General features: G+C 42.5%; 1 protein-coding gene and 1 long non-coding RNA gene across 2 annotated transcripts; one reads left to right on the top strand and one right to left on the bottom strand.

The window, feature by feature from the left end:
- Positions 1 to 529: 529 nt before the first annotated feature.
- Positions 530 to 1,720, bottom strand: LOC311049626. The gene is made up of 3 exons (XR_014601211.1): positions 1,570 to 1,720; positions 960 to 1,044; positions 530 to 576 (listed from the first exon to the last, which is right to left on the bottom strand). It is a non-coding gene; the product is annotated as an uncharacterized lncRNA (long non-coding RNA).
- An 8,986-nt stretch (positions 1,721 to 10,706) lies between these two features.
- Positions 10,707 to 11,433, top strand: LOC311049452 (tetratricopeptide repeat protein 1-like; the record flags this gene model as incomplete). Its single annotated transcript, XM_084063023.1, has 1 exon — positions 10,707 to 11,433. Exon 1 carries the CDS (start codon positions 10,861 to 10,863, stop codon positions 11,431 to 11,433), a length of 573 nt encoding a protein of 190 aa, XP_083919149.1. The 5' UTR covers positions 10,707 to 10,860.
- Between the last annotated feature and the right edge of the window lie 951 nt (positions 11,434 to 12,384).

The raw sequence follows: 12,384 nt of genomic DNA, 5'->3' as shown, positions 1-12,384 counted from the left end.
GGGATGCATGTTATTGGTGTTCACTCTCCATTCCGACATCTCACCACTCCGACTAGTGGCTTCCGCATGCGGTTAGGGTTAGGGTTAGGGTTAGGTATAGGGTTCGTCAACGTCGGAAAGGCGACATGTCGGAAAGGAGAAATGCACCCCATGTTATTATGCAGTAATTTCTCAGCTGCATTGCAAAACTAATGCAGGGATCAGCACTGGAAATGCATGGGGTTAGTCCTGAGTGCATCAGACCTCGTCTGTTGGCACCATGATGGATTCTGGAACACTGTCTCTGCTCACCAGTTTGGGGAGCAGACTGCCATAAAGATGCTGTCATGGGCATGACACTGCGCTGAGCTTGTGAATGAGTGGACTGATGACCCCATATTTGAGGCCCTGGCTCACAGTCTAAGAGAGAGACAGAGCTTCTTCCCCAGAGCCATCATTGTAAAAACGCAAACATGCACTAACCCCCTCATGATAGAGTATATTTATTATTAACACTGCATTCTGCATTTTAAATGATATTTTACAGCTGAGATGATCAACAGTGGGTCAGGGATGTTGAATGGTGCTCAGAGGTCCCTGCATACAAAAAGGACATGTGCATATAGAAACGATTAGATTTTCATAAAGAATCAGTCAATTTTGAGAATCACACTTAAAGAATGCTGCATTCTTTTAGGTACAATGTCTTACACATAGAAGTACATCTGACTTGGTGAGGTTGGTGTATTCATTGTAATAACCAGACTAACAATATTGACACAATGAACCTACTGCAACTTTTGTCTCATAAGATGGTCAACGCAAGAAGAATTGATTTTGATTGCGTTATAACTCAACTAGCTTACAAATGGAACCAAATGGACCAGTACGGGTCCATTTGTATGGCAGGGCAGAAATTAAATAAAAAGATGTGATATGATACAATAATACAAAACAATAAAAGAAACCTTACAGTATACCTGTCACCACTGTCCTCCCTGTATCTGCTACTGGTGTCAGTCTGAACATGGTATCTATGCAGGCTGTCTGGTTGTCAGGACTCCCCTGTGCACAGAAACAGGAGGTTATTAATATTTTAATTAAAAAATAGCCGATCTACAAGCGAGGCGTTGTGAGCTTGTAGACCTGCAATTTTCACAATATTTAGTCAAACTAAATGCAATGCCTCAACTCAAGTGCTTGTTAGGGTGGGGGGTCCCCAAATATGATTATTTTCGGGGGTCGCGGCCTGAAAAGTTTGAGAACCACTGTCATAGACTACAAGCTCACGTGTTGCCTCGGTATTATATTCAGCTTATTGCCATTTCTTGGGATATTTGAAGGGCTATTTTCAGTGAATGTTTTCCCCAGAATAGGGATGCTAGGGTTCAAGTGGTTAATGTCATACAATAAAACTTCTCGTAGTAACTCTACGGTTCTGTTGAAGATCCATGCCATAAGGCCTACCTCAACCTGTTGTGGTACATGTAGGCAGGGATACATACTGTACTAGCTATGAAACAGGACTATGAACCATGGCTAATACTGTACATTTATATTTGATTATAATAGAAAAATACACAAAACAACCTACTGTATTGCCCTGCAGACAGCAACTTATAAATGATCATCAGATACGTGTCCTCTCCTTGAACTGTTGTGATTGGCAGATCTCCTCACTGCACACCTAACTGTACTAAATAAGTGGATATGTCCGCGTAGGTCTGATTGTGAGCTATCATTTCTCTTATTATTATCATTCTCTATATTTTCATAAGGATCGCACGAAACCATGACGTCCGTCTGTCTGTCCATCAGTTGTATCACAATCCGATCTGCTGCCAAAGATGTTCAGTATTTATTTATATACATACAGTATTTATTTCTGTCTCCTCCGGTCCCACTACGTCTTAGTCTGGGAGGCTTCGGCTCAAAGCCTGGACAGCAGGGGCGCGGCCACTGCGTTCTGATTCAAATCAACAGCCAATGAAGAAAAGGGGGCGGGATCCACATGCAGTGGGTGTTGCATGTAAATAGGAGCGACGGGAAGCAATTTCCCCTTGAGAAATTGCGGCCGCCATTGTTGTGTACTGCTGTTTGCCTCTCGTCGGACTTTTTAGACGAGTTGCACAGCTCTCAGACCGGTAAGAGGTGTGTCCGTTCAGATTCTGAGCGTAAGTTACATCCCGCCCACAAATACAGGGGTTTTGGCCCAGAAGTTCCACGCCCTTCCCGTTTGTTTGCGAGAGCTGGCGAAAACTTCTGGGAACTCAGATCTTGGCTGCAGTGCTAACCTGTTAGCCACACAGTAGGCTAAAAACATCGGCAGCTTCCGGTTCCGGTTCACCAGTCGATATTGTCGTCACGATTCCCACCAGTAATAGACAAATACAAAAATGACAAATTGAAAAAACAAGTCATTTTTTCAATGTTCCATTATCCATTTCTTGACATGGCTTTAGAAAAAAATATTGAAAAAACAAGTAATTTTTCCTTTTTCCTTTTTTGGATTTTATTTTGAAAATCAACTGACCGAAAGGTACATGGATTCAAAAGCCCTTAACAATTAAAAGTGATCAAAAGAGTGAGTTTGTGTATGTCACGACCACGCCCACGCCCACGCCCTCATTCCAGAGGTCCTCATCTCCAGCCTATTAACTTTACACACCTGTTCCTCCTTAGTGCACTCCTATATATACTCCCCTTGTCCACTCTGCCAGCAGGCAGTATTGTTTGACTCTAGACTAGACTAGCAGCTCCACACGGTCCCGTCCGTGTTTGCCTTTGTTACTAGTTTCTCTGAACTGTGCTTTGCACTTGTACCTATGTTGGACCTACCTATGTTGTTGTATTAAACACCCTTGAAACCTGCGCCTGCATTCAAGAATGTCATTACAGTGTAAAGCGGTGTGATCGTGACGAAGCATCAAACTTCCATGTTTCACCGCCAAACAGGAAGTGAAAATAGCCGATCTACAAGGTCAAAATGTTCCCCTTTTTTCAATATAACTTTTGAGCTGATTGACATACAGTCACAGACTGTGATGTCATTGGACTCACAGTCCTTCATTGGAGTTACTTAGCCCCACCCATAACTTTTGAACAGTTTTACGTAGCCACTTGTGAGTCGGCTCATTGGACTCGGTTTAAAGTTATTGTGCTTCATTGGTGTTACTTAGCTCCGCCCCCTCTTCTGATTGGTGATATTTCATTGTTTAAATTTCTGCTATAATTTTTGAACGGTTTGTCCTACAGACTTTGGTCAGCTTGATTCAGTTGAGAGTCCTTGTCATTCATTGGAGTTAGTTAGCCCCGCCCCCTGTTCGGATTGGTTGATATTTCATTGTTTCTGTCTTTTGCGTAACTTTTGAACAGTTGGTCATACAGAGTCATGAGTTGCCTCACTGGACTCGGTTGAAAATCCGTGTCCTTCATTTGAATTACTTAGCTCTGCTCCATGTTCTAATTGGTCGATATCTGCCCCTAACGTGGACAGAGGTGCGAGGGCCAGGTCATCGCTGCTTGCTTTAATTCAATATTATATTGACCCAAGGAATTCATTAAAGTGGTCATTATTAAGATTCAAGCAGATCTTGACTCTATTTCAAGACAGAAACTGCAACAAACTAATAGAAAATGTTCAAATCAAATCTATATTTCTCTTTGTACTAAATACTTAAGGTGACATTTTTTTTGACGCATGTTTTCTAGGACCCTAATGGTGTTTAGTTAAGATTTCTTCTTGTTGCCCAGATCAACTAATGTCCCATGGGGTTCATTTTAACCCTTTCTTACACCTTCCCCAACCTGGAGATAATCGAAAATACCGTAACTCTTGAAGTACACAACATACAGAGACAAATGAACACATTATTATATATGATTTTGACATAAGGACGTCTTGCAGGCCAGCTGCCTGCTCTGACTGACATTCAGATCCTATTCCATTAAAGCAGTCGAAACCCTGAGGTCCCTGATTACCTCGCAGTCCCCTCTGCAGTGGCAATGGTTTTGTCCTCCGTGTTAACTGCCATTACTTTTGTTTTCTTGGCATTGGGCTTGAGGCCGATCTTCTCAGTTTCTACTGACAGTAGTAGTTCTCTTCCTTTCTCTGCTGTATCCGAGACTAGGGCAATGTCATCTGCATAGTCCAGGTTGGTTATTGTGATGGGATGTACTTGCCTACTTCCTCAGTACCAGCGTGAACCTCAGTTTCCCCTCCCTGTCACTTACTGCAAGTCTCAGGGCATGGTCCACCGCTATGATAAACAGTAAGGGGGCCAAAGTGTCACCCTCTGTCTAGGACACACGCAAGGATTTCAACATCTTTGGTGTCACTGTTGTGAGTCTGAACCTCGGCTCAAGTCTGGCTATAGCTTGCCTCTATCATCTGCACCATCTCCTCCGGAACTCTTCATCGTTTTGGAAGTCGATGAAGGTGATCACTGCTGACAGGTTCCTCTCCCTGACTCCTTCCAGTATCCTCCTTAGAGCCACTATCTGCCCGCCTGTTGTTCGCTCCGGGCTAAAGCCATTCTGTGATTTTCTCAGAAGAGGGTCTAAGATGGGTCTAAGACGGTTGAGGATCATCCAGTTGTCTTGACGACTTTTGAGCTCAGACTGATGGCCCGGTAGTTGTCTGTCTTGGTGAGGTTGCCTGACTTTGGTACTGGAACGACATTCGAACGAAGCTCACCAGACATGTACTTGGTTGAATAATGTAATGATAGTGTCGAAACGGGGGGAAATAAGAGTTTTGTTACTCTCTGGCACTGCCCACCATGGCTGTGGCACCAAGTCCATGAATGTATGCAGTTTAAAACGGGAGGTGCGAATGAGGCAAAGTGGGTGATTCAAATGCATGGAATGTCCTCTTCCTCGTCTTCGCTGTCAACATTTGTGTCTCAACAGCCAATCAGCATGCATTTTTAGATACAGTGAACATTTATTGGTTTTGACACATACATAACGAACATGTCCTCAACTCACTGCAGACATAGACATGCTCTACGCAGCTGGGATGAAGTACATATAATTTGTGTCCAACTGGATCTATCCTGTCACCCTCTAGCCAACTGCTCACTAAACTCATTGGCTTTGCGTCGAGTCTGGGGCTGCGTCTCAGGTCCATAGTCTATTCTGTTCTAGCTCCTATATCCTGTAAAGAAGGAACATAAGAAGCACAATATTACTCAACAACAAGTGAAAGTTTCTCAGTCAAATTTTAGTACTGGGCTACATACTAAAAGTAAATGATATTTCCAGAAATGGTCCTCCCTTAAGCCAATTTTAATTTAGGATATATATATATATATATATATATATATATATATATATATATATAGAGAGAGAGAGAGAGAGAGAGAGAGAGAGAGAGAGAGAGAGAGAGAGATGTATATATGTATGTGACCCACCACGATAAAGGATAAGTCATCTAGGCTTTTTTCATTTTTGTTTTTTCATGTCATATGAAAGCAGGGAATCATAGCTACAAATTGACATATTGCTTGTGCAGTTTGACCCACCAGATATGGCTTATAGAATGATGCCTTGTAGAGATTCAGTGAACTGAGAAAACTTGCCTCAGAGTCTCTTCTGTGATCAAATTTATAAAAAACTTTGTGCAAAAAATATCCCAAGTGCAAGTTTGCCCTTTTCACTACTGGCTTACATGGAAAAAATACCCAAATGGGTCCATTTGGTTTCATTAATGTCTTTTCTAAATAAAGTATTCAAAATGATCAAAAATACAAGCTCACAGCGCGTCGCAGCCTTGTGAGCTTGTAGATCTGCTATTTTCCTAAAAACAGTTTTGATGCTATCTTGGAATGGTTTGCATCATTTTAATCACAAGGCACGTACCTTTAAAATGGTATATAGACTGACTATGTAGGTGACACACACGCTAGTGTAAATGCAACCCGATCGCCAGAGGAAACGTTCTCATTGAACGTTTTTCAACGTTTCTCAAAATCCGTGCATAGACTACTGGAAAACCACAAATTCCGCGCATCTCCCCCATTGTGACTAAACCATTTTGGAGGCGCGCAGTCTCAAGGGAATTGTCGCCGCGTGAAGGACCACCGAGCGAGCTAAAGCGAGCGAGTTGCCGTCCTGAACATTGCGACATTCCCTTGAGCCTACTCAGCGCCGTTTGAGTTACGTACCGATAGGCACAGAATCGTAAATTTTGTTGTGGGGACTGCTCTACTTCCTGTTTTTTCCGGGTTGCGACTGGTTACGCCCACCGTGGGACTCCCTGTACATATGCACGGAATTTGGGGGTTTCTAGGCGACTATGCACGGAATGACGTGCACAAATCCGTGCAATGTATACTAATTCTCTGGCGATCAGGCTGGTAAATGTGTTTGTGTGAGCTACTGCCGACTGAGTCACATTTAACTGTGTCAATTTACTGGTGGAATAAATGACACCCTTCAACTTATTCACAAATGGTTTTAACAACAATAAAATATCAATTGCACAATAAAGTGCGGGGTGCGTAATTGTTGCGTATACCAATGTAATAAAGTAATTAACCTTGCAGACTACGCCACTTAGGTTTGGATTAAAGGAGCCTAAGAACTCCTGGGTTAACTCCCTTTGTTTTAACAGGCTTTTTACAGGTTTGAGATAACTGGGTAAGTATTTATACGTTAAAGAGAACACAACACCAATAAAACCAAGGAGGAACTGAGACCACACAGCGGATAAAAAGGGGTAAACATACATTTATTATAATTGTCCCTGATACAAGAGGCCTCTGTGCCTTTAAAACACATACAAAATAATACAGTCCTAAAATATAAACCCTAACCTCCTATGGCGCCGCTAAACTAACTAAAATGTACTCGAAACTAAACTAAAATGCAAACACTGGGCAAAACAACAATAATAGCAAGAGCGCAACTTAAATAGCAAAATAGGCAAATTACTTGTACAAAAGTAAAGTGCGGTGCCATATAAAGCGCATTCAATACTATGTGGACTTTAGGCCATTCAAGTGCAACAACGGGGGTTTCTTTCGGCCAACTGCAGAATGTGCAAATAATAGCAAAATGTGCATCAAATACTTATTGCAAAGTAAAGTGCAGGTGCTATTAAATACAATAAAATGCTATAAATACTAAGACAATCGTGTGCAAATACTGGGGGTTTCAAGTAGAGGGAAGCCAAGCCAGGACTCTTCAATGTTCGTCTGTTGCTTATCACCGTCTGAAATATAGAAGCAATGGGCCAGTTCATCTGTGTCCAGACAATATACCGTGGCTACTAGCAGTAGTGGCTATCACAAACGAGTGTTGCATGGATGGAAACTTACTCCGAAGGCCGCGGATTGCGGCCTACTGACGGAGTTGCGCGTGCAACACTTTAGCCTCGCTGACGTCCTCGCCACTCCAGGCTCTGCTCCGCTCCTTATATGGTCTGGTCTCTGCTGCTCTCGTCCTCTCCTTCCCCTCTGCACACTCGGTCTCTCACGGGTCGATATAACAATGGAGCCGTCTGCCAATGTTTACTCGTGGCTTTCAATGGCTGGCAGCACGCGCTCTCCCGTCTCTCATGCCCTTTTCCTCGGCTACACTCTGCCTTTCTGCGTCGCACCGGTCCTTTCACACGCTCCCGTTCTGCGTCCTTCTCTCTCCTCTGCCTTTTTGAACTGACGGGCCTACTCATTGCTCTGGCGTTGCCACGCCCTTCTCCGTCGTGGTTGGCTGCTGGTGACCGCGCCCTTGCGTCAGTCAATCTTACAGATGTTTGCTGTCATTGTCAGTTTGGAACATACCAAGTGGCTCGGGGACCGGGGGGAAAACATTGTACATTCATAAATACACAGTGCATCATCACGATGAAAACAGTGCATCAAATAAATAACAAAAAATAATAATAATGTCCCGTTTTCCACCCTGTCACATTTGTTTGCAAAAAACACTTGTTTCGCCGCTTGTTTTGCATTCCTCAACACACACACACACACACACACACACACACACACACACACACACACACACACACACACACACACACACACACACACACAGACACACACACACACACACACACACACACACACACACACACACACACACACACACACACACGCACAACTCACCAACTAGTGTTGTCATGTATACTAATTATAAGCGACCTCGTTTTTTTTAAATTTGTTATTATTATTTTGTTGTGAGCTTGTAGATCGGCTATTTCCAAATCGTATATTTTCAAATAGCCGATGTATATAGGTTTAAAGTGCTCATGTAGCCTAATAGTCACTTAAATCTTTGGGCTTGTTTTCATTGACCTGGTTGCTTATTTCTATCTCGAGAATCTGGCACCCCTGTCATTGTTTACACCAACGAAAAAGAAAATGAGGAAGCAATCACCTTTCCAAGACCATTGAAAAAGATGCTGTATTATGTTGCAAAAACATTAAGTCATTACAGCACCATAGCATGCTTAATACATTTTAGGGATGTACAATACATGACAATTACGGGAGTAATAATGCGACTTGTGTCGATAACTAATGGAGAGCGGACATTACCGCGTTTGGCTAAAAACAGTGTGTTAGTAATGACATTAAGCTAACTATTAGCCAAATTTGGCTAACGCTAGGAGGACCACACTGTTATTTTCGATTCCACTTCACATGAACTCATTCATATAATATTTACATGCCGAGTTAAGCTCTGACATTTAAGTGATGTAGCCTGTTATTACCAGATTGCTATAGTGGGTTTAGAATATTCAAGACGTTTTTTTTTTTTTTTTCATCTGCTCATTTCTGCTCTGGTGGAAAATTAGCCCATGCGAGAAGACTGTCCGCGAGGTACGGCGAGTGTTAACTCATTCACTGCCAGACTTAATTCAAGCTTGTGGTCCCTGTGCCATGATTTTGCTATTATTTTACCTATTCAAGTAGTCACAGAATATTTACTTCCAGTATGATTGATCCCCTGATGGTTGCTAATCACTGAGGTGATTCAGGTGTGGTTTCACACATTTCAACGATGTCATTGTGACCTCGCTGACATGTGTTGTTTGATGTTTGAAAATGGCATCTTTCACTCAAAAATACAGTGTTTTTCACAGGATTTGAGTTTTTTTTTTCTCTGTTTATGTTTTAACATTGAGGTGAATGGAGCAGCAACTTTTTGATTAGCGTTATCTCCTGGTTCCTTTGAGAAAAACGATAAAAAAACAAAAAAACCCAGAGACGTCAAAAGATGCCATCGGCGGTGTGGGCTTACTAAAAACAGCCGTCATTGGCAGTGAATGAGCAGAGCAGAGCTCTACAAGCTCACAACACATGGCATTGCAACACACTGTGAGCTTGTAGATAGGCACTATTCATTAGGCCGTGAAATGTTAAGTATTGCATAAATTAATATATTAATGTTAACGTATCTATATTATGTTGTCTTGATCTCCACAGAGTGAGATTCAGAACCACACCAGGACTGAAGACCTCCCGTCAAACCACAAGTGAACAAAGTAAGACTGGGCACCATTTACACTAATTAACATTTCATGTTAATTACTAAAATGTTTAAATAGCAGAAGACATAGACAGAATGTGTCCAAATTGCCTTCCTGTATCCATGTCCAAAAACGGAAACATCTGGATTTGGACAAAAACAAATGATCCAATGTTATTTCCATTGTGTGTTTTTCTCAACAAATTGTAGATTTTCAGGAGGATATCTAATACAAATAACTCATCTGATCCCCATAAAATATAGAGAAGGGCCCCAGATTATTTGTATTCCATATATCCCATGTTGCCAAAATTTTGAAAAACCTTTAATTGTACCTCCTAAAGCTCTTATGACATCCAAAAAAAGGGGCTAATCAGATTAGCTAATATTGTTATGTCATGCCGCGCCTGGGGCCATTATATCCCCCCCCCACCCCCCCCCCCCCCCCATTTTCCCCCAAACAGCTCGGAAGAGCTCTGATGAGCCCCCTTGGAGAGACGGAGACCCATGCAGCGTTCAAATCGTTATAGCGTTTGCCCTGTCTATCATAATTAATGTTGAACTACTATATATTTATTGGCTGAAATGAATAGCTTGTTTAGAAACGTGCTTTTCTCCCCGGTCAGCAAGAGCCTCTGTCCCCGCTGTGAGATGCCCTGAACCCGGCCAGAATTCAGGCTTACCCCTGCCCCCCTGGACACCCAGCGCGCAAAAATGACTATGGCAATTTTTATCATTTCGATAAATTAGCATAAAAAACTACTTCACATGAACAATGTTGGTGTATCTAAGAGATTTGAAGGGGAATGTATATTTTATATACACAGATTTACACATAAAAGACAAATGATGTTGAAGTCAATATGTCCTCATTTTGCTGTTCTGTTTGATGCGAGGGCGAGAGGCGAACCCAGAGCAAATGCCAAATGAATCTGTGATACATCCCTGTTTTCTGACTGTTTTCAGAGAGACCACGTTATATTAGTGGAGCAGTTAAGCAAACTAATTGTGCATTTTAAGAAAGAAGCATGAAACTTTCAGCATATCATCTACATAACCCAAGGTTTGATTTCCTATTGACTGGGCTTTAAACAGCCATAACTCCGGTTCTCAGTGTCAAATACCTACAAAATTTCCCAATTATGACACTCTTTCAGTACGTTTTTCTTTTGTGATATTACTTTTTAGATTCAGATTTGTATTACTAAACATACATTATCCACTTAAACTCTTTATATATTTCGGCTATTTGAAAATAGCCGATCTACAAGTTCACGACCCATCGTTGTGAGCCTGTATATCTGCTATTTTCAAAAGATTTTTATACATTTTGAAAACTTGAAATGGGACATTCTGCCTAATGAGTACTTCTACTTTTGGAACACAGGAGAGGTTGGAGGGAGGATGGATTCTGACGCTGTGCCGATGGTAGAAAAGAACGAGGCTCCTCCGGAGTTTGACGACGACTACCTGAGGGAAGCGGAGAAGAACCTGACCAAAGAGGAGAGAGAGAGTCGCCGACTGGAGAGCTTGGCCCTGAAAGAGAAAGGCAACGGTCGGTTCAAAGCCGCGGAGGCCCGGGAGGCCGAGCGCTCCTACACGGAGGCATTGGGCATATGCCCGGTGTGCTTCAGCAGTGACAGGGCGGTTCTGTTCTCCAACCGGGCAGCCGCACGCCTCCACCTGGATCTGAAGGACCAGGCCATCGCCGACTGCTCCAGAGCCGTAGAGCTGAACCCGGACTACGTGCGGGCTATCCTGAAGAGGGCCCAGCTCTACGAGAAGACGGACAAGCTGGACGAGGCTCTGCGAGACTACAAGACGATCCTGGAGAAAGAGCCGGGACAGAACGCAGCCAGGGAGGCTTGCATGAGGCTGCCGCGGGAGATCCACGACAGGGACGAGAAGATGGGTAAGCTGAAGGACCTGGGCGACATGTTCCTATGGCCGTTTGATAGTTCCTATTTTTTGCCATAACTTTTGAACGGTTTGTCACACAGACTTGTGAGTCGCGTCACTTGATTCGGTTCAGAGTCCTTGTCCTTCATTGGAGTTACATAACGCTGCCATGATATGCGTTTAGTAAAATATGATCTTATTCATTCTTTTAATTAATGATAAAGTAGAGTATGTATCTAGGGCTTCTAACAGCCATAACTCCGGTTCCCAGAATCGAACACCTTCAAAACATCCTAGGTACACTTAGACGGCCAAAAGGGACAGGCTGTAATTGTTTAAGCCCCACCCCCTCTGTGTTCCTATTGGCTGGGCTTTAAACAGCCATAATTCCAGTTCCCCGCATGCTAAACTTCTGAAACTTGCTAGGTGCACTTAGACGGCCAATAGGGACAAGCTGTAATCGCTTAAGCTATGTAGCCTAACTTTTCAGCTGATTGCCATACAGGCTTGTATCGTGGACAGAACGCAAAGGGCCCGTTCATCGCTGCTTGCAGCTTTAATTCATTTTTTGTTTGGTAGTGACGCCCCTGCTCGAATGCAATGTTTCATGAGGAGTTTCTCCACAGAGAAGCAGTGTGTAAATGCACATCAAACGATTTGCATGAATGGTGGATCTATATGACATGTGTGGGGAAAAACATAATTTAAAGATTACTTTTTTCATTTGTAATTAGATTTTGTATTTGTAAAGTTAATTAAGTGTGCATTTATAGTCTGAGTGATTTGGAGATAAATAGAGAATTATATTTGTGATGCGGAGCATGTGGAATTGTGGATTTGAATCACATAATGTGGAGCAGATTATTTGAAACTGTGGATTTGAAACACAAACGTGAAGCATAGCATTTGAAACTGTGGATTTGAAACAACAATGTGAAGCATAGTATTTGAAACTGTGGATTTGAAACACGAACGTAAAGCATAGCATTTGAAACTGTGGATTCAAAACGCAAACGTGAAGCATAGCAT

Source organism: Gymnoscopelus microlampas, assembly GCF_963454915.1.
Source record: "Gymnoscopelus microlampas genome assembly, chromosome: 7".
Classification (NCBI taxonomy): Eukaryota; Metazoa; Chordata; class Actinopteri; order Myctophiformes; family Myctophidae; genus Gymnoscopelus; species Gymnoscopelus microlampas.
Note: the sequence above shows the minus strand (reverse complement) of the source record. Positions and strands in the feature narration are given on the sequence as shown.